The sequence below is a fragment of the Arvicanthis niloticus genome, chromosome 29, assembly GCF_011762505.2.
Source record: "Arvicanthis niloticus isolate mArvNil1 chromosome 29, mArvNil1.pat.X, whole genome shotgun sequence".
Classification (NCBI taxonomy): Eukaryota; Metazoa; Chordata; class Mammalia; order Rodentia; family Muridae; genus Arvicanthis; species Arvicanthis niloticus.
In genome coordinates, this window is record NC_133437.1 from 17571177 (window position 1) to 17593589 (window position 22413).

General features: G+C 35.2%; 1 protein-coding gene across 3 annotated transcripts in view; it reads left to right on the forward strand.

Annotated features, from left to right (window-relative positions):
• Positions 1–22413, forward strand: part of Homer1 (homer scaffold protein 1) — a 110510-nt gene that overhangs the window by 45520 nt on the left and 42577 nt on the right. For 2 of the 3 annotated variants that reach the window (XM_076927153.1, XM_076927154.1), the window contains exon 5: positions 7217–7356. In XM_076927153.1, the coding sequence (XP_076783268.1) occupies positions 7217–7356 (140 nt within the window). Of the gene's footprint in view, positions 1–7216; positions 7357–17589; positions 18433–22413 lie in introns of those variants that run through there. The other variant, XM_076927155.1, reaches the window with a different exon arrangement.

Below are 22413 nucleotides of genomic sequence, written 5' to 3' on the forward strand. Positions count from 1 at the left end.
TTAAAAAATCAATATTAACCCAGATAACCTTTATATATCCAACAATAGAAGAGCAAAAGTACCTGTGGTTTTGTCCATATTCTTTTATGCAGGTAATAGTAAGACAAGTTTGGCTCAGAAGGACTCCTCAGGCCAGGAGAGGTTCAGACAAACAAATAAACAAACAAAAAATTCACTCATGTCCGAGAAGTGAGGTGTGATAGACACGTCATGTAGCACTCCTGGGAAAAGCTGAAGGGAGTAGTTAAGAGGCGGAAAGACTGGAGGGCAGCTAGCTAGACGTTAAATTGGGATTTCATGGGGAAAGTGGCAGAACAACAGTAGTTTAAGATTGACTAGTTTGAACAACTTCATTGGCTCTCCAATTTTGTTGAGGTAATGAAGACAAAGGAATATGTTTCTGTGATATGAGGCCAGATAAAGAGACATTTAATATTGGCATGGTTGGTTTGACATCACAGGTGTGCTCCCCATAAGACCCTTAGTTTCTCTTAAGAATTTGTTAGTTCTAGGGGAAATAGACTGTCTAGTCAAAGCATTATAAACCATTGGATAATTGAGATGAGTACTTATGTGCAGGATTGACTGCCTGAGTTCTCTCTCCAGAACTCACAAGGTGGCAGGAAAGAACCAGCATCCTGGTCCTCTGTAGCTCACGTGTCTGCTTTAGCTTGTGCATCTTTTGCATAACAATAATAACAATTAAAAAAATCAGAACATTACAAAATATAAATCATTGTAAAATACAATGCGTATTGTTTGTTTTTCCTGATCTTAAAATCTCCTGATCTCTATTTGATAATCCTTACTAAGTATAAAGGGCTCATTTTTTTTTATTTTCATTCGGAGAGTTCTGCAAAATGCTTTCCTCAGAGACTAAACCTTTACTGCAGATTGAACCCAAGGTTCATTCTTCCATACTTGTAGTAGTCTGGGGTAATTCTGGGTGATCTTTGTTAAACTGTGTTGAATCTATTTGTTAAATGCTCTTCTACTCCCATGATTCCTTTAAGCATAAATCTATTTACAGTTATGTGCCAAAATGTGTTTTGAGTTCTGATTCTTAAGGCAGATTTTGTTGTTACCAAAAGATGCAACAAACAGCACATTCAGTAAGTGAATACACAAAAACATCAATAAATTGAGTGGATAATAGATTACCATTGTATTTATTTACTGTTTCTCCAGTTATAACTTAATACTGTGTTTAATTATTTGTAAATGACTACAATTTAGTAAGCTAATTTCTTATGTGTAATAGAAGGGAAGTTTTTAAACATTTACTGTGGCCGCCTGTGGCCACGATCAACTGGGTTTACCTGAAAGGGTTGCTGGGATTGAAAGCTGGAAGGAGGGTGAGAAAAGATGGAGCGAAGACAAGTATTTTGATTAAGGCTCAAAAGTTTAATGTTCAGCTCTCAATTTAAAGGGGAAGCCCCACCATAGCTCTTCTTGTTTTAGCCGGAGATAGGTGGGGGAACCCATCTTTGGTCATTGTTGGAGATGGGTGGAAGAGGAGATGGGTGGAGGAGCCCATCCTTTGTCACAGCTGGAGATATCTCAAGACAAGCTCAGCAGGCAGTCTATTTTTCTAAGTTCCTATAGCAGAATGTATGTATAGCCAAGGTGGGTAACTACACCTAGGTGTCTATTGTCGTGTAGCCCAGGTGGGTGACTCTACCTAGGTCATATTATTTGGTCTATTGTGGTAAACAAAGTCTTTCAGGCCTGCTCAAGGCTGGGGGAAGGGCATAGTTTACTTTTATCAAACCAATCTAGAAAAGGTAATCATACTTGAAAAAATGCTGTGATATAAAAAATAATAAAGAATATCTTAATTTGATCAGCATTTGAGATACATTCCTAATTTATCTTTTCAAATATTTGAAGTCTATTAACTTACTATGTAGGAGCCAGAGAGAAAAGTAGAAAAAACAATTTCTTCTTTCTCCTCTTCCCTATATTTGTGATAATGTAATGCTTCTGTTTTGTTTGGATGAAATAGTTTAAACGGAATAACTCATGATAGTAGTTGATCAGAACGTTTGTTTAGTTTTTTGTTTTTGTTCTTTGAGGAGGCAGACTAGTTTGGAGTATTTAAGTGTTGGGATGGGAATGTAGTGAAGGATTGAGATCACTTGTGTACCGTTGGATGCCCACACTAAAGTTAGAACAGAACGAGATGGGAGCAGAAGATGGCTCAGTGTAAAACCACGGGCTGTGCAAGCCTGGTGTGAAACCACAGGCTGTGCAAGCCTGGCAGCCTAAAACTGATCCCTGGAACCTCAGGATGGAAGGAGAAACCCAGCTCTTGACTCTAATTCCTCACTCCGTGACCCTTCCCTTTCTTATTCCTACCCTCCCTCCCTCCCTCCCTCCCTCCCTCCCTCCCTCCCTCCCTCTCTCCCTCCCTCCTCCTTTAGGTCTCTGTCTCTCTCCTCTCCCTCCTCCCTCACTTTAAACATCTCTTTTCCTTCTACCTCATAAATATACAACAAACAAATTAGATTAAAGCACAGAACAAAAGCGTACACATTTTCAAGTCAGACAGAATCAATCATTTTTAGTGACTGGGGAAGATGCTTAACCCAAGAGTGCTTATACACCTGTAGCATGGGTTTTACATCACTTACTCTATTGGATCAAGAGAGGTAAGTGTGCTAAGGACAATGGCAGCTCATGGTTAGTGGATGATGTGTGCTCTAGAGCCCAGCTTGAGTCTTGTCACTAACCTCTATTAGCTTTATGGAATAGATAAGTGATGGTAGTAGGTGTGTGTACATGAAAAATGGTAATAAGACCAACTTATTCTCAGTTATTGTGAGAATTCAATAAGGATTAGAAAATACTTATACAAAGTAAATTTTTAATAAATATAGGCACCTGTTGATATTGATGTGGTTATAATGGTTGGGATAATAATTATAAAGTCTTTAAATTGTCTGGCACATAATAGTGTTAGGAAAACAGAGATGCCATATGTTTTAGGGTTTTTATTGCTTTGATAAACCATGACTAAAAGCAATTTGGAGGAAAGGGTCTATTTGGTTTTTTATCATAACTCAGGCTGTAGACCATCGTGGGTAGCCAAGGCAGGAATCTGAAGGCAGGAACTGAAGTAAAAGCCATAAAGGAACTCTACTTATTGGCTTGCTCCTCATGTCCTGTTCAACTTGCTTTCTTATATAACCCAGGACCTCCTTAAAGGTGACACTGCCCACAGTAGGTTAGACACATCAGTTATTAGTCAAGAAAATGCTTCACGTGCTTGCCTGTAGGCCAGTCTGATGGCGGCAGTTCCTTAAGGCCTCTTCTCAGACGACTAGCTTGTGGGTTTTGTTTGTTTGTTTTTCAAGACAGGGTTTCTCTGTGTAGTTCTGGCTGTCCTGGAACTCACTCTGTAGACCAGGCTGGCCTCAAACTCAGAAATCCTCCTGCCTCTGCCTCCCAAGTGCTGGGAATAAAAGCGTGCACCACCACCGCCTGGCTCTTGAGGACTTATTAAAGCTCGCTGCAGGTTTTAATTTACTAGGCCTAAGATGAAGCCCAGATATTACTAGCTCTGATTTCTTTTCCAGAGGTACTAATGCAATTGGCCTTACGTAAGAAATGATATAAACAAACAAGCCATCCCACCTTTTTCAAGACTTGAAATGGAAAGAGTTTGTCAGTTAGAGAACAGTTCGCCACTTCCATATTGTTCAACTCTTAAGTGAAGACTATATATACCCTGGCTTAGTATGGAGAAAATTAAAGCTAGCATGAGCCTGACAAAGTAATACTGTAATAAAGTCAAATCTGTGTAGGCTGTGATAAGTCTAGATGAAGTCTTAAACAGTGGAAAGGGAGTGAGAGATTGGGAGAGCCGGAGACCATGGGGATTTAGGCTCTGTTTTGTCTGTTGGAATCAAAACTAATAATTGATCTGCTAATCAAGAAAGAGTTAAGGCTTGAAGAACAGGTCTGTAGTCCTAAGTACTCTGGAGGTTGAGGCAGTAGGATTATAAAGTATGCCCAAACTACAGACCGGCTTCAGAGTCAGTCTGGACAACTGAAATAAATAAAATAAGATCCTGTCTTAAAATAACAGTAAGTAAAAAAAAAAATAGGGTTGAGCTGTATGCAGCTCAGTGATACAGTGCTTGCTTAATATGCAGGAGGTCCTCGATTCAATCATCATTGTTGGGAGAAAATGCGAAGAAAAATGGTTTAAAGCCATGGGTCGCAACTACTTTGGCAAACGTCTGTCCCCCAAAACATTTACATTACGATTCATAATATTAGCAAAATTACACTTATGGGGCTGGTGAGATGGCTCAGTGGTTAAGAGCACTGACTGCTCTTCCAGAGGTCATGAGTTCAAATCCCAGCAACCACATGGTGGCTTACAACCATCTATAATGAGATCTGATGCCCTCATATGGGTGTCTGAAGACAGCTACAGTGTACTTATATAAAATAAATAAATTATTTTAAAAAAATTACACTTATGAAATAGTAACGAAAATAATTTTATGATTGCAAGTCATCACAACATGAACTGTATTAAAGGATTTTAGCATTAGGAATATTGAGAACCACTGTTTTAAAGGATTCTTGCTTAAATTTTTTTTTATGCTAGAATCAAATAATTTTAATTCTCCAATTTTTTTTTTTACCTAAAACCTTTGAACATGTTGTTGATTTGAACCTTACTTTTGTCTTCCTGATTTTACTAATAGTCACTCTGGAAGGTCCCTGCAGGCTAGCCAGCAAGGAAAATTTAGGTGCAGGAAGAATGAAGTTTAGTTCAGCTCGATTTAGATAAGATTTCTTGGTATCTGATATCAGCTTATGTTTGCTGTATTTAAGCACAGCACAATTTTGGGAAATTTTTTTGATAACAGTTAACTTAGCCCCATAAGTACCACAAAGCTTAAGACATGTTTATGTTGAAGCTCTTTTGTCTGTGTGATGGGTCTTACCAACTTAGAAACAGTGCTCAGGATAAGGGTGGAGGGAGAATGGCCAGGGTAAATACAGTCCATGTACAAGTCAGGATTGGCCTGGCCCTAAGACTGCATAGATGCCACTTAGGCTGTTGTAAAGTACAAATGACACCTCTCACAAGGATGGGGTTTATGGCCCAGAAGTGCTCAAGGTTTATGGGGGAAAGAGTCTGGGATAAACAAGCCTAATACATGGGCAGAGCCTGGCTCAACAGCTACAGAATGTAGTTGTAAACTACACTTCCCCCAGCAGTCTGGGAGAACAGCTGAGTATCTTCTCCCTTTGGAGAGATGAGCTATGCATTGACTTTTCCTGGCATCTCCAGTGTCTATCTGTGTGCTCAAGGACCTTTTTGTTTTTTACAAGTTTTCTTTAGTTTTGAGGGGTTTTGGGGTTTTTGTTGTTGTTGTTGGGTTTTTTTTTGCTTTGTTTTGTTCTTGTTTTTAAGGGTGAGTTTACTTTGGCTTGAAGTTCAAAGGGATATAATTAATTATGGCAGAGAAGGCGAGGCAGCTGGTCACATTGCATCTGAAGTCAAGAGGCAGAGAGAGAGAAATTCAAGTTAAACCCTGGTACTTGCAAAGATATCCAAATACCCTATTTTTCTCTGATACTATTTTTCTCTGGTAGTATATATGATATTAGGTAAAAATACATAATATACTATATATACTTAATTCACCTGTAAGTTTTATTTTATTTTATAACCATTTACTTTTCAGACATTTTAAAGCATTTCATTTGGTTTTAATTAAAATAACTACTCTAGTTTTGTGTTCAAATTTCAATATGCATAATACTTAATCCAGTTATTTATTATGTAAGTACATTTGGCATAAACAATCTTGAAGGCAAATACAGCTGGCTCTTGTTAAGCATTTAATGCAGTTAACTGAGTAATAAAACAGTGAAAAATAAACAAGGAGAGTGATGGTTAACTTCACAGTCAGTCAGTCCATCTCCCATCCTGAACTCGGGGCTGGAGAGATGGCTCAGCAGTAAGAGTACTTTATTGTTCTCACACAAGACCTGAGTTCAGTTTTCAGTACCCATGGCAGGGAGCATACAGTACCATGTAACTTCAGGTCTAGGGGATCCAAGACTCTCTTCTGGCCTCTGTGGGCACAGAGAGAGAGAGAGAGAGAGAGAGACAGACAGACAGACAGACAGACAGACAGAAACACACACACACACACACACCACCCCTACATGTAAATTAGGAAATAAAGCTTTAAAAAAAAATAGTATGGCTTAGTTCATATTCTGTTATGTTCCTAAATGTTTACTGTTTTGCTAATCCTTACTATTGACATAATTAAAAGTTTAAATTAATCTTCTAGATTTTATATTTATAACTAAAAAACTTCAATGATAAGTCTGTTAATTTCAGAATCCAAGTAAAGGTGCCTCTTGCCAGACAGGAATAGAGGAAACCTATGGCCCAGCTACGTGCTACACATGCACTGTGCCTGTGTAAGATCTGTCACAGTTGTCAGGAAATGGGATTTCAGAGATGCTGGTTCTGAATGGTGACAAAATATAGGAAATAATTTATAAGAGAATATGACAGGGTTGCCTGAAATCTCAACTTCATCTTCTTTATGTATCAAACTCATAAAGTTTCTCCCTCAGATTTTCCTGTCAAATTTGTATACAGAAAAGAGAGATATTGACAGCTTTATTGCAGTATGAAATAATGAAGTGGAATAAGTCCTCTGTGAATGTTAAGTAATGAAGCAACTGCTTTAGCTTAACTAAAAAGGATGAAACTAAAGAAATTTCATTTCCCACTTTCTTAGAATTCGTGTAGAGCCTAGTGAGGAAGGTGGGGCTGCTGGTGCTCCACCCTGCACCCTGCCTGGGTCATACACTGTGCTGCTCGGACTGACCTTGAGAAGGTCCTCCACCTCAACCTCTGCAGTGCTGGGATTCCCTGCACTCACCACCTTTATTCTGTTTAGTTACCTTTATTAACCCAAATAGTTTCAGGGTTTTGAAATTATATTTCTAAATTGTTATTTGTATAATTTATTATTTTTTGATTAATTTTCTTATGAGTTGATTTTCTGCCAAAATAATTGTCTTTTTTAAACTCAATTAAAATTTCAACTGCCATTTGATTCATCACAAAGAGTTCATTTAGATGAAATTGTGTGCTTGAACAAAAAGTATAACACTTTAAAACACTCTCTTACTCTTTTTTTTTTCCCTCTCTCTCTTTTTAAAGGAATCAGCAGGAGGAGATCTTCAGTCTCCTTTAACACCGGAAAGTATCAATGGGACAGACGATGAGAGAACACCTGATGTGACACAGAACTCAGAGCCAAGGGCTGAGCCAACTCAGAATGCATTGCCATTTTCACATAGGTACACATTCAATTCAGCAATCATGATTAAATAAGGTGGATAAATATGGAATTCATTTGGTTTTTAAAACTCTTAAAGTTACAACCTTAGAGTGAAAAATCTCAGGTCAGACATCTTTAATTTATTGTTTTTGGTTGCTCTGATTGACTGAATATATTTCCATTATCTATGTGGAAAAAGTAGCATTGAGCTAATTATAGGAGAAGCTTTTTCAATTGCTAAAACATAATTTCTTTCTATCTATATTTTAAAGATTCATTTTGTTAACCAGTTTTCTGTTTTTATATATGTTATATAAGATTTATAACTTGTAATTAGAAACAAATGAATTCCTACTCTAAAGGAAAGCTTTACCAGAGGTCTACAGGAGATGTCAGAGAAGACAGGGATACCAGGCGTGAGCCTGTTAACATTAATGCCAGGTTTGTTCTCATATGCCAACAGGAGGGAAGCTTGACATCCCGCTGATTCTTAAAAGAATTCTGTATTCTAAAAGATACATCATGTTCTAAATGCATCTTAAACTAGTAACATTAGTTATTGGCTATACTGTGGTATTACTAGACTGTAAAGATGAATGTGAAATGGCACTATTGAAAGTATTTTTTTTTTTAAAAAAAAGCCTATCTACCTTAACACTAATTTTTACCCTTTTTAAAATGCTTTCTATAAAATACTTTTAGGTAAAATTAAGAAAATAGGTTTGTTTGTTTTTTTTTTTTTTAACTGCACATTTTTTGGAAGGACTTAGAAAATTACATCTTTGACAGGTTAAAAATTACAAAGTTAGATATTTCAAACTCTCTTAAGTGAGTTTTTATTGCAATTGAACTGCATTAATAGGGGCATAGGATTAAACATACTAGACCAGCAATAAGGGATCTCCTTACTAGGCTGTGGAACAAGGAAATTAGGGATGATTCTTAAGAATAAATGGGAATTTTTTAATGTAAGGACACTCTACTGCTAATGCTAATAATTCTACATAAGATGGTAGACATTTTGAAGAAAGTTGTTCATAATTTTAATTACTGTAGTATAAGTGCTTTTTTCCTCTAGCTATAAAGGTAGCTGAACACAGGAAAACCTTTATTCCCTCAATCTGACTCCCATACATTTGTATTTATTTAGTCAGCATAGTTTTTTAACAAAAGACTGCAGTTCTTTGATACCATTACAGAAATTACGTTATTTAATTACAAAGAATGTTATTATAGGATAAAATTTTTAAATATTTTAACTATAATAAGGACAGGAAAATTTTCCTGTTTATTAAATAGTAGTTTACATTTTCATTTAAAAGACTGAACTGCACTGAACATTCATTATATACTTGGTTTAACACCTAAATTGAGCCATATACACATTCATATACATATTCATTATATACTTGGTTTAACACCTAAATTGAGCCATATACACATTCATATACATATTCATTATATACTTGGTTTAACACCTAAATTGAGCCAATACAATGAAATTTAGGAATAAGAACTTTTAAATTTAACATTTGAAGAAGCTATTTCTAGTCTATTCATCTGAATTTTTCTAAACATTCACTATTTTGTTAATCCCCTTCTATTTGTATTGCTTCCTTAGAATTGGTCCTCATCCTGATTTTCCTCTGTTCTTGAATGTCTGATACAAATTACTTTTACCTTAAAGATACTGCTTCTGTGACTTGTTATGGAGGATTTGACAGTGTTCTAGTAAAAAACCTAGATAAATTAAGCTTATAATTATGGTAAAGGCATTTTATAATTATATAGTTTTTCTTATTATTTTAAGAATTTCCAGCTATAGTATTTTATGAAAGTATTCCTCTGAATTTGATGTTTTAGGATTATGTATTCATCTACTTCCTTGACTGAAATAAAGATTTCCATATGAGGTAGATTATTTACAGCTACTGCAAAAATCCCTGATTGTCAAGGTAGAAGATCTCAGAGATAGTGTTATTCAAGATTTCCTGAGCTATGGTAGTTTCAAATAGGTTTTTCATGGCTTCTGAAAAAGAAGACAGTAAAGTTCACTGTAGTAAGTGTTTCAGTGTTAAGCATTTATATGTGTATGCTGAATTATAATGTAAAGCATCACAGTATGAAAGCTCATGCCTTTGACTTATTATGAGAAAACTAAATCTTTAAGTTTAGTTTATGTGTCCTAGGTCCCATTGCTCTTTAGTAACTACTTTAATTTGACAGCTCAGTTCTTCTGACCTTGCCCTAGTATGTATGTATGTATGTATGTATGTATGTATGTATGTGTGTGTATATATATATATATATACATATATATATATACACACACACACATATACATACACACATGTTATATATACATACTAGGGCATATATATATATACATATGTTATATATACAGTATATATACACATATAAAATATATAGATATATTCAATTAGTTAATAGTACATTTAACCAAATGTCTGACATAAGTATGCTATGTAAGTAACTGTCTGGAAAGACCTATATAGAATTGAGATTAGCATTTCATGAGTTAGAAACAGGAAGAACATTATAATTAATATTTCTTAAGTCTAAAATACTCATATATTTAAATTGGATATACTATATTTCCCTCTTGGCAAAGGAAGACAAAAATCTTGAGTTTAGAGATTACCTAGATTGTCACTTTGCCTTTCCTTCCTGAGTACTTGTTTTAACAACAAAAAAAGAGAGACTAGTTTAAGAAAAGGGCTTTGCTAGTATGTTCCTGCTTTTGTTCAGTCTAATTTTACTGCTAAATGGAGACCAAAATCACTAGAGCATCTGTTTTAAAAGAAAACCAGGACAGTTATGATGGCCATACCCAGGGTACATAGTGAACACAACAAAAGCCAAACAAAAAGTGCAAGGGTAGCAATCCAGTCAGTCATGCTACCTGCAATGGTAGCCTCTTGTGCTTTTCTTAAGAGTCATAGGTTATCCTGTGTCTAGAATCGGCAATTAGTAAAGAAGCTGTGACTTTTATTTAGGCTTGACAATTTTAGTAATGTGGTTCTAGTCCATTCTATAACTGTAAGCTTTATTTTAAAATTATGTTGATTTAGGAATACAAAAAATTTATTTTTAATTATAATTTCATTATAAGATTTTCAGATATGCACAGACAGACTACAATAATAGACTCCCATGGAAATACCACTTCGGCCTTAACAGTCAGGGGAAAATCATGGCCATATCACTACACTCACCTTGTTCTCTATTAATGTGTCATTGCTGCAGTGCTGAGATTCAACTACAGGTCTTTACACATGATAGGTAGGCCCTGCACCAAGTGCGCCACACTCCCAGACTTACCATTTTATTCTTTTTATTTTAATTTTATGTTTTATGTGTATGGGTGTTTTGCATACAGGCGTGTCTATGCCTGGTACCCACAGAAGCCAGAAGAGGATGTCAGATTCCCCAAAACAAGTTATAGACGGTTGTGAGCCACCATGTGGTGCTGGAACTGAAGCTGGGTCTTCTCAGGAGCAACTAGTGTGCTTAACCACTGAGCCAACTCTCCACTCTATATTGTTTTATTTTTAAAGCAAATCCTAGATACATAATTTCATCCACAATAATTTCTTAAAATTATCTTGAACTCTTAAGGAAATGTATATATTAAGCTATTACAGTTTTTATTTCTCCTAATTCAGTGGTATAAGGTATAATTCTTTACCTTGAATCGTTTACTACTTTCTTTGGTTTCTGAAAACTATGCTGCTAAATTAAAATGTAAACATATGGGCTCATATATACTTTAAGTTAAGTGCTATAGTTTTATGTCCTTGTCATAAACTATGCAATAATAGTCTAACCAGATGGTTTCAAGGAATGATCACTCCTTGGTGCACTCCTTTAAATGCTTTCAGAAGCTTAGGATGTGCGGAACTGGAAGACTGAGTGTAGATGTTTACTAAGTTCTTTACATCTTTTCTAAATTGCTTTTTTCTTTATTTTTAACTTAAAACATAATTACCTTTTGAGGTTGAACAGAAACTCATTGACAAACTAAAGTGACTTTTTAGGGTATTCTTTGAAACCATAGTCTTATATCTGGGGACTAAAATGTCATTAGACCCTAATAGACTAACTTGTATGTTTGTGTGGGGAAAAAGTTTTCCTCTCTCATTCAAGGTAATTGTTTGCTTCCTGGTGTCATTTGTGTAGAATTCTAGAAAGTGGTTGGATTTTTTAAAATAAGATTTAAGACAACCTTTATTCTCTTAGAAGTAGTTTTATATTATTGTAGTACTGTTGGAATGTGATCCTGAAATATATTAGTGAAAACTAAAATTTCTATTTTGTTAATTACAACCTTGACTCTCAGAGATGCAGTATAATACTGATCCATAGCTGCTGTCATCTTTCTGAGGGTTCAGAACATAGTGCAGCAGTTTGTGAAGCCATTTTTTACTGACAAATTTTGATAAGTTTGGTTACTGTAATGGAAAGTAGGCTCTCAAGCACTGACAACATTTGGATTCTTCCAGTGTTTGGATAATACACTCTCATGGTGCTGCTGGACTTTATGCATTTTGGAGGTACTGCATGTATCTTCCACTCTGTTTGAGATTTTTCTGCAGTTTATGTGTTTGCAACAACTCATTAAAAGGTGTATGCAGAAATATTTTGTAGTATATTGATTTTTGCTGTATGACAGTATAATAATAAACATGGGTTGATTCACTCCATTTGTATTTATTATTCTAAGCTTCAGAAAGACACTAACTTGAAATTATACCTAGAGGTTTGTACAATTTCAAAAACTAAATTTCCTTGGATACTTTAGGCGATATTTTAACCAGTTTTTTAAAAATATAAATGTTTATATTTAAGTAAGCTAAAGTATACCAAATTTTTATAAATTAAATACAGTTTGTACTTATTTGCACATACTACAAATATATAAAAAAAAAGTGAATGGTATTCAGAGGTCTCTGTACTTCCTGGTATGCTGTTGCACAGCTTCAATCCTGGTGTTCTGGAGGCAGGAGAGAGTAGATCTCTGGGAATTCTAGGCCAGCCAGGGTTGCATAATGGGACCTTATCTCAAAGAGGTCTAACTTATCACATGCTATGCACATTTAGGGACATTGTCTCCCTCCTTTTTAAGTACTAAACAGAATTTAGGTTATAGTTATGAGCTAAAGTAAAAATAATTGCTGTATATAATTTTTATTTGGAATAAATCTATATAGCTGGGATTTAATTTCGTTAGAAGAGATTTTTATCACTGATAAATTATAGATGAAAAATTACATATTGCGCTCCCTTAACTGCTACAGTTGAGTTTTTTTTTTTTAAATATGTTAAACCTCAAAAATTCTATTTTTCAGAATTAATATGAAAGCTAACTTGAGATCATAATTCAGCAATTTAGAAATGCAGAATTTACTTTACATAATTAAAAAGGGTGGCATTTTATAAGTGCTGTCTTGTTAATTAGCTTTTTAAATACTGATCTGTATTCTTTGCCAAACTGAGAACAATTATATTTTTTAAAATAATATGCAACAAAAGAATCCAGTTTATCTACCAAGATTATTAAATACTTTTCTGAATAGAGATACTTAATTTTCTGCCTTAAATTTTTGAAAAACTGCTTTCATTTTTTTCTGAAGTCAACCAAGATTTTGTGGAAATTGTTCAAAATTTGCTAAAGCTTTTGTCAGACATCATCACTCAGTATAGTTAATTTATTAAGAAAATTATTCTGTGAGATTTTGACATTTCTAGGCACTTTGAGTGGGGTTGCTGCCTTTCGGAGATGTCAGTCCATCTCCGTGGCTGTGAGCATCCTCTCACTGCTGTCTGGCTGCAGTGAGATATGTGGGAGCTGGTCATGGGTGAGAGCCATCTAGATGATCCCTGTCCTTGGAGGCTTTAAGATTTCCCCTCTCTCTTCTGTCCTTAGCAAACCACTGTGTGGATTCCAGTGGAAGGAGGTGTGTGATCTGGACAGATCTGCTCCAGCACATGAGGAAAATGTGTTTTTTCTATTGATTTCAGACCTAAGAGTGTTAAGGGTTAAGACCAAAATATAACAACTGTAGAGAGGCAGGCAAGCCACATACAGAGATGACAGTTGTGGTGTGGGTGCTGGTAAAGAATGATGAGGTCTGTGATAAACTGGAATGCTCAAGAAGTGAAGTCAGAGGGATGTCATCCAGGTGACTCATCTGATTTCTCCTCTAGAGCTTTGACCCCAACCTCTGTCAAGGTCACACCAATGCTTGCTTCTTACATTAGGCTCACATACTTCATAGCACAAAGTAAACAGATGTGTGCTGACGTGTGTTGGAAGTGTGCCCCGGTGACTGCCTCCCTTATGGAGTGACCACACTAGTGAAACGAGCATGCCAGCCGTGTTCATTATGTCCATTTGCCAGTTTTCCATTCACAGTTTAGCTTCTTAGCCAATATGTTAATTTTCATGACTTTTCCTACATTGAAGTTTAAAATATTAGGACTTTGGAAATAAAGGAACTTTGGCCACTATGCGGTTTAGAAGCCACTTGATTTTATGAAAGTGGAAACAGTCAGAGAATTTTCTATAATTTTATCTACCTAGTGGCTGCATTGCATCTGAGAGTTATCCAGAAGTCTGGACCCTTAGAGTCTGACCTGACCTAGGGAGATCCTCTATATAAACATTAAAAAAAGCTTTTTTCTGTGTCAGTTTTTAAACACTCACAGGACCTCCTAATCTTATTATTGTTTAACATGCTTGCCTCTGACTGTTCAACTTCTTATTTGGAAATTCTCAATGTAACTTGAATTTCTTTCATACATTTTGATTTATTTTAGATGCACAGTAGAGAATTCATTTCTTTTGAACAAATAAATGACTTTTTCTGTTCCTTCTGTTAACTGAGGTAGTAGAACAAGGTACATCAAGTTGGTTCAACTTGTTTATTAACACAAACACACATTTAATAGAACTAGCAATGGTACATATTTAAAGAATAATCAGCTTAATGTCCTGATTCTAACAAAACCCATTTAGCTGTTAATATTCTCTTTTCTATTTTTAATGACAGCTTTTTAGCAAAGTAACTCATGCTAAAGAATATAACATATGCTCTTTCATAGTCACCTATAAAAATGTTCAGCAGTTTTGGTATATTCGTGTAATTATACAACGTTAACTACAGTGAATTTCCACCCCTCTGTTGCCTTTTGTTCACCATAGAAACAAACCTGTACCTATTAGTAATTACCCCCGTTGCCCACACATGCATTCTCTTCCATCTCCCAACACGGAGCATTCCTGGCTCTGTGACTTCGCCTGTTCTGTTTCATGTATATGAGCTCATATAGTGTGCACTGAGTCATTTGTTCATTCCATGGTAACACTTTCGAGGGATTGCCAGGCTGTTGTAGAGAGCAGCTGCACTATTTTGCACGTCCATCACCAGAGTATAAAGCTTCTAGTTTCTTTACATAGCACCAGAACTTTTTCCTGCTTGTCTTACTGGATGAGCCCTGACCCAGGTGCCCTGAGTAAGTGTCCCACACTGAGCAGCGCTCTTCTCCCACACCTTCCCTTATGATCCCCACCTCTTGAATAAATTTGTATTTTGTTTTGACTTTGATTTCCCTAATGGCATCTTTTGATATGCCTGTGGACCGCTTACATATCTTCAAAACAATGGCTACTCAGATCCTTTACCTGCTGTCAATTGAGGTTTGTCTGTTTTTGATTTGTGGACACCCTTTATATATTCTAGATATTAAACCCATATCATATGAATTATTTTCAAATGGCTTTGCTCATTCAGTAAGTTGTCTCTTTTTTGGATATTGTGTTTTTCAGTACAAACATTTTATTTCTTTATTTCTGATTTATTTATTTATTTTTTTAGTTGCTTGTGTTTTTAATACCATATGTTAAGAAGTCACTGGCTAGTCTGAGGTCATAAGATTTACTACACTTTTATTTTCTTCTGAGTTTTAGCTCTTCAGTTTCAATCTCTGGTCCATTTATTGCATGTGGTATGAGGTAGAGGCTTGCCTTTTTCTCTGGGATTATCTGTCTTTCTATTCCTTTCTTTTTTTAAGGCCATTCTTTCTCCATTGAAAATATCTTGGCATTCTAAACAAAAACTGTAAAAGATTTATTTCTGAACTCTCAGTTCTGGCCCAGGGATAAGTTCTGTCCTTATACTAATACTATATTGCCTTCATTATTTTAGCTTTGGATTAATCTTTAAAATTGAGAGGTATGATTTGTATAGCCATTTTCTTTTCTTTGTTTCTTAGTTTCTTTTTCTTTTTTTTAAAGATTGAGTCTTGATTCCCTACAATTTCTAAGCAAAGTTTATTCTATAGAAATTCCTTCTAAATTCCTATAGAGAAGTTGTTGGCATTCTGATAATCATTAATTATGATTAATATTAATTTTAATAGTTTTAAAGCAGATTCCTCAGGACTGTCTATAGATAAAATTATGTTTTCTGCCAACTGATAGAGCTTTACTGCATTACTGTTTTATCTAGATGCCTTGTATTTCATTCCCCTAACAGCACTAGCTAGTACAGTATTGATCATCACATGATCTTATTTCTGATCTTAGAGCAGAGTCTTTCATCATATATAAGCTGTGCAGTCTTTGTGCATCTTTAGCAGGGCAAACATGTTCCCCTCTATTCTTAGACTTTTAACATGTTTTTCCATTATACTAATTCTCTTATGCTCCAACAATGTGATGGTTTTAATAATTATACATTGACAAGGACAGCAGCATCCATGGGTTATTTCAAGAGAAAAAAGAAATTTGATAGGGAAATTTCTTATAAAAATGTTCTAGTTTCAAAGAAGACAACACTGAGCCTCAGCTTTACTGCATTAAATGTGAAGATTCCCATCATACAGGAAGTAGTTCTTATGTAGAAGATATGAATAGTGCTTACTTGCTACCTGGTTTTTAAGATGTATTATTGTTTTGAAGATTAAAGTTATTCATTTCAGATAATTGATTTCTTGTATAATTGCTCTACAAATGACTTTTTCTTATTGCACTATAGAAATGTCAACTGGTTATTTTAAATGATCATCCATATATGATTGGGAGGGCAGTTTTCCACCTGGTTTCCTTTAGAGGGGTTGTGTTTTTGGACACGGGCATTTATAGTGTTTAGTAAACTTCTGCATTAGTCTTTAAACAATGCAGGAATGCTATGATAATCTTATAGGACATTTTAAAAGCTTTGCATGCATAGTGGAATAGGAAGTTGTAAAGAAATTAGTGTTAAAATTTTTTTACCTCCATGTACCTGAGACACAAAAGGGATTTGTTTTAATTTTCAACAATAAAAGTAGTTTATGACACTCCTGAACTGCAACCTTAGACATAGTTCTGCAAAATGCTTTTTTAATCCAAGGCACAACTTTGGTTTCTATAATGTGAGGCTAATAAATTTGTAGAAAATATATTTGATCCTGTGGCTTAATACATTTTTATAACTAATTTTTTCTAAGGTATGCTTTTTGTAAGCTAAGTTACTATAAGAGACCACCTAAGGACTTTCGTGCTCTACAAAATACAGTACTTCCGCATGCAATGCAGAGAATGGGCAGTAATTGTTAAATTATTTAATGGAACAGATTATGTGTGTTGTCTAATTCCATGCACTCTGCTGTCGTTTACCCCCTTGGTTTGCTTTGCTTTGCTCGTTTTGTTTGAAATGGGCTTTGGCTATGTAGCTTGGCCTGGCCTAGAACTTCCTTCTTGTCTTAGCCTTCCAAGTGCTTGCATTACAAGTGTTTGCCACCACACCCAGCTGGTAGTCCTACCTCTTTCAAGACACATTAACTGTTCTGTCACTATTACCTGTGGCCACAAGTCTTAGGTTCCATGACAAAAAGAGAGATTCTTAATGGGATGTTAGAGGCTTTCCCACATGCAGGCCCTGCTAGGAGTCAAGCCCTGAACCCATACTGGACACAGTAGCTTATTGGAGATTTGCCAGAGAAAGACATAATGGACAGTAAGAAATAAACACAGACACCATGTTTCTAAATAGATTCCTACCCCTTTCCCCAACTACCACTTCTTAAACAATTCTACTTGAACATCTTTTATTTCTTTTTATGGAAAAGTTGGGCTCTTGCCTCCCTTGCATCCTGATACTTAATGGATAGTGTGTTTTTTTTCAAGTTTTTTTCTTTTTTAAATCAGTTCTTAAAGATGGATTTTTTTTTTTTTCTTCCTGTGAAGACAGCCAATTTCCTTTGCTGGAGAACTTCTCTGGCCTTGGTTATTTTTTAAATTAGTGAAGTCATCATTTTCCTTGGAAGAAGAGGCTTGGCAGTTAATTCTAATTGAAAAGATACAAATGACCCCTGACTGAGAGAAACCCCTGGAAGAAACATGATGTTTAAAAAGACTATCTCATGTCATGCAATTTTAACATTGAAGAATGAAAAGAAGGTAGTTCTTTTTAAAGAAGACACCTACTTGACTTCTGTGTGAAGAGAACAGCTAAACTAGAGCCGTCTAGAGAAAGAAGAGATGGACTTGGGAAGGTTCATGTTTTAGAACTTTGGAAATGTCTCGCTTCACTAATATCCAGAAGACTGAAAAGCCCTTGATGAAGGGGGGAAAAATCTGTTGAAAATCAAAGTAACTCTGTGATGAAGAAAGTAAAAAACAAGCAGGTGGTTTTCTTGGACTTCTAAATAGAACTGGTTCATGGATTTTATTTTTTTTAACTCAACAAAATTGCAACTTTTCTCTATGTAATCTTGGCATATGTAACATTGCTCAAGTCTATGTATTGTCATGAATCCACCTCCCTACCTCACAGGGATGTTGTGAGGCACACTTTAATGAGTCCCACAAATGTCTATAAATGGTAATTCATGCTTAGCTCTTTGTTGATAGTATCTGTGTATTTTTAAAATTATAAGTGCTTTATTATATCTTTGAATGAATATTAGGTAAGATTTTTAAATGGAAGATAATGGCATCGTATTTGGTTTATTAGTGAGTATCCTTGTATAAAGAATAATTTGGCAGCATAAGATGTTAAATTGATTATTTTACAATTGAGCCTTTATATAATAAAAAAAAGCTATAGTAAAAATGTCTGGGTTTCCCTTTTATTTAGATGGCATTACTATACAAATAAAGATTTGACAAATATTTCATAATATATAGAAAGAAAATTCATATCTACTAAATCAGGGCAAGTCAGGAAGTAAATTGAAGAATTCAAATTTATACTTGATAATTGTAAATAAATAAAATTCTTTCCTATATGATTATATCATTGAAATATTTTATGACTTAACCTATGTGCTGTATTAAAAGGAAAACAAACATAGCTCTAGGACAGTGGTTTTCAATCTCTGGGTTACGACCCCTTTGGGGGAGTTGAATGACCCTTTCACAGGGGCCACCTAAGATCACCAGAAAACACAGATTCCTATCAGTAGCAAAATGACATTTACAAAATAACAATGAAAACCATTTAATTGTTGGGTTCATCACAACATGAGGAACTGAATTAAAGAATTGCAGCGTTAGGAAGGTTGAGAACTACTGCTCTGGGCGAAGAGTGCTGATGGTGACGGCCTTGTTTGGTTGGTTTTGCCGTGCTGGGGAGGAGGAACCCAGTAGGTCATATGTACTAGGCAGGCACTCTTAACACATAGCCCATAATACCTTTTGATAAGCTTTACAAACTTCATTAGAAACCTACCTACAGTCCTATAATGTCACCATAGGTCACTCAAAGGAGACACGCGTAGGAATGGGAACTATAGAAGGGACCTATAGAACTTAGTGAAAGAAATTACTTGGATCAGTTTCCAACCCTCCTGTTCCACTCTTTCCCCCAACCCGTGTGTGTGTGTGTGTGTGTGTGTGTGTGTGTGTGTTTCCTTGTTTGCTTTTGTTTTGCAGTGCTGAGAATCAAACCTAGGATATTTACAGGTTAAACAAGCTTGTAATCAGTGAGCTTTAACCACAGCCTGATTGATCATTTAATAGTTTTATGATCTGCAGTCATTTAAATATTTTATACATATATATTGATCTAAGTAGGGGAAAGTGGCCTATATTGTATAGTTTTTCATATCCATTTTAATATACACATTTGAATACTTAAGCATATTTTGGAAATTTTGAGTTCCTTTACAAGGAGGTAAACAGTAAGCTGTGTAGTAAATTTGAAAACAATAATGAAATCACTGATAAAACTTTATGCATAAGAATTAATAAAATAAAGCTTCACAAAGTTAATCTTGAACCTCACTTTTTATATACCAAAAATGAAATTTTAAGTTTAAGAAGCCAATTATTGCTTAAAATACCTATTAAAAAAAAGTACACCCCACAATACATTTAATAAGGTATATGCTTGCTTTTCTAGTTGATATAAAAGTATTAAAGTAAATGAAAATGCTTTGGAAATAATGGAGACATACAATAGTACCATAGTAATGTTAGTTTGTCTAATATTTAAAACTGCTTTCTTCCACCAATTTTATTACAGGAATAATTTATAGGATGCGCCTTGATCCTAATTTAACTCAGGAAGGAATCAATTTCTTAGGAAAATATGAATTCAGATTGAATATCTTTGATTTTGGCATGTGAAGTTGAATATGATTTTTTGAATGTGAAATGCTTCAAAATCTGAAACCTTTTTTTAAGTGTGCCAATATGCCACAAATGGAGAATTATATATCAGATCACATGTGGTAGCTCATAGTCAACCTTCAAGTAGACCAAAAATACTATATAAAATTATCTTCAGACTATGTTTGTTATGTATGTATATTATAAAGCATGTATATAAGGCATTTTAGATAAGGGATACTTTCATATGTAATGCAGTGGTTTTGCCATCATTTTGGTCTCTAAAAATACAGAATGTTCTTAATCTTATGTCAAAAATGTAGGGATTGTGTACGTAGGTTCTCCAGGCTTAGCCACTGCTACTATTCACTTAAGCAACCGACTTTGTCTCTGAGCAACGGTTTTCATCTGTCTGGTAGAAGAGAAAGGTTAGCATATGATTTCTACGTACGTTTGACTTAATTATCTTAATATGATCTTGCCTTTAGTCAAGAAATGAGTAATACATCCTCTCACTGTCTTCTGTGGCTGTGCCTGAGAGTCAGCACTGACTTTATAATTGCTAAGACACAGTAATGTTACTGTGCTATATAAAGAAACACATTACATACAGCAAATTAGATAGCTCTGCCTTTAAATATTATGTTAAGAAAAAGTAGTATTTTATGCTTTGGTACAATGTACATACATAATTGAAATTATTTAAATCCTCCCAGATGGCACTACAGATTCAGAATGTATGATAAATCAGGTACTGTTCAACAATAGACTCTTGTAAAGTTAAAGCACTAGCCTAAGATATGGGAGAAATTCATAAGCTCATGGAATGGATTATTATAATAAGTTTCAGAAACATATTGCTATCTGGTAACTAGACTTAAAGATGAAAGCAGGATGATAAAAGCTTATAGGTTGAATTAAATCTATACGTGAACATTTGGACTTTAGCAGCATTACTGATGATTACACTGGGAATATAGTTCAGTGAAGTCCTAACTAGGGGTTGAATCCTACACATACGTTCATACAGACTCTTATAGGCACAAATAAACAAACGTCAAGTTGAAAATCAGTTTACTCTATAAAGTGCATCATCTATTTTAGCATCATTGTACCAACCTATGGGAAATGATGACATCAGATTAGCAAGTGCTTTTTGGGCAAGCAGGATGTAAACATTTAATGAGTGATATACTACTATATCTGAACTTTTAAGACATCTAGCATCCTAAATAGTGTTATTTGATACTGTACATGTGACTCATACCTACCTGCTCAGCCAACGTTTTATACTAGTTTATAAAAGTAAAGTATTTTACCCAAGGACCAACAGAGACGACCCTTGCATTTAATTCTCTGAAATTTAATAATATCAAATGAAATGCCATCTTTGTTTTCTAATTTTCCTGGGGAGATATTTTGTAATGATTAATTTATTTATGAATGTTAGTTCTAAAGTCTGAATGCCAGATTGTATGCAGTATCATTAGTTCCCATAAAGATTAAGATGGTGGGGTGTATAGAAGCCCACTCATTAAAGGGTAGCCAGGTTTGTATTTATCCTTTATTTGTATAAATTTTTCTTTTGCCTCATCTCATAAGAAATAGAACAGACACAGTTACCTGTTTGTTTGGTTTTTTTTTCCCCCAGAGGGGGGGAAAATCTGAAAAATAAGAACGTTAGGGGTTTAAAAGTATTCTTTTATTATTCTTAGAAATTTTTAGACATATATACAATATATCATTGTGATGTCCTCCCCCACTTCACATCCCCATTGGCCACCTTCCCAACACATGCACCTCCTACATTTTTTATTTTTATTTCTCACAATCCACTGAGTCCATTCATGCAGTCCCATGAGCATGGGTTTAGGGCCATCCATAAGAGTCGCCATACCCTTCTACAAATCTGTACAAACCGGAGTTAGAACTTGACCAATCCTCGCTATCTCTGCTTAGTCTTTGGTCTGTTGGAAAGAAATTGTAAGTCTCTAAAGGAAAGCAAACTTCAAAAATAGCAATTAACAGGATTTAGCTATTGCTTCGCACAAAAGTAAGTTAGGATGGCCTAAAAGTACAGTTGAAATGCAGTGAGTACTGAGTGTGTGCACATGTAATCATTTGAGGGCATAATAGGCATTTAGGTTAAGCCCGCGTGGTCATGTTCATTCATTTAAATTTTTTTTTTTAATTCTTGGCAATAATGTATTTGATCTTGTTCACCTCCATCCTCTTCTCTTACCTCCCCAGTCTCTCTGGAGCCCTTCTTCCCAAACTTTCCCTCCTGCATTGAGACTTCCCACCCCCCTCACCAAACATAATAACCAGCAGAACTTAATAAGTGTTGCTTGCATGTGCGTGGGTGTAGTGTTATTTACTGGATCATGGGAAGCTTACTTGTGTCTATACCCTGAAGAAAAATGGCTCCTCCTTCCCTCAGCTGTTTCACTCCTACTC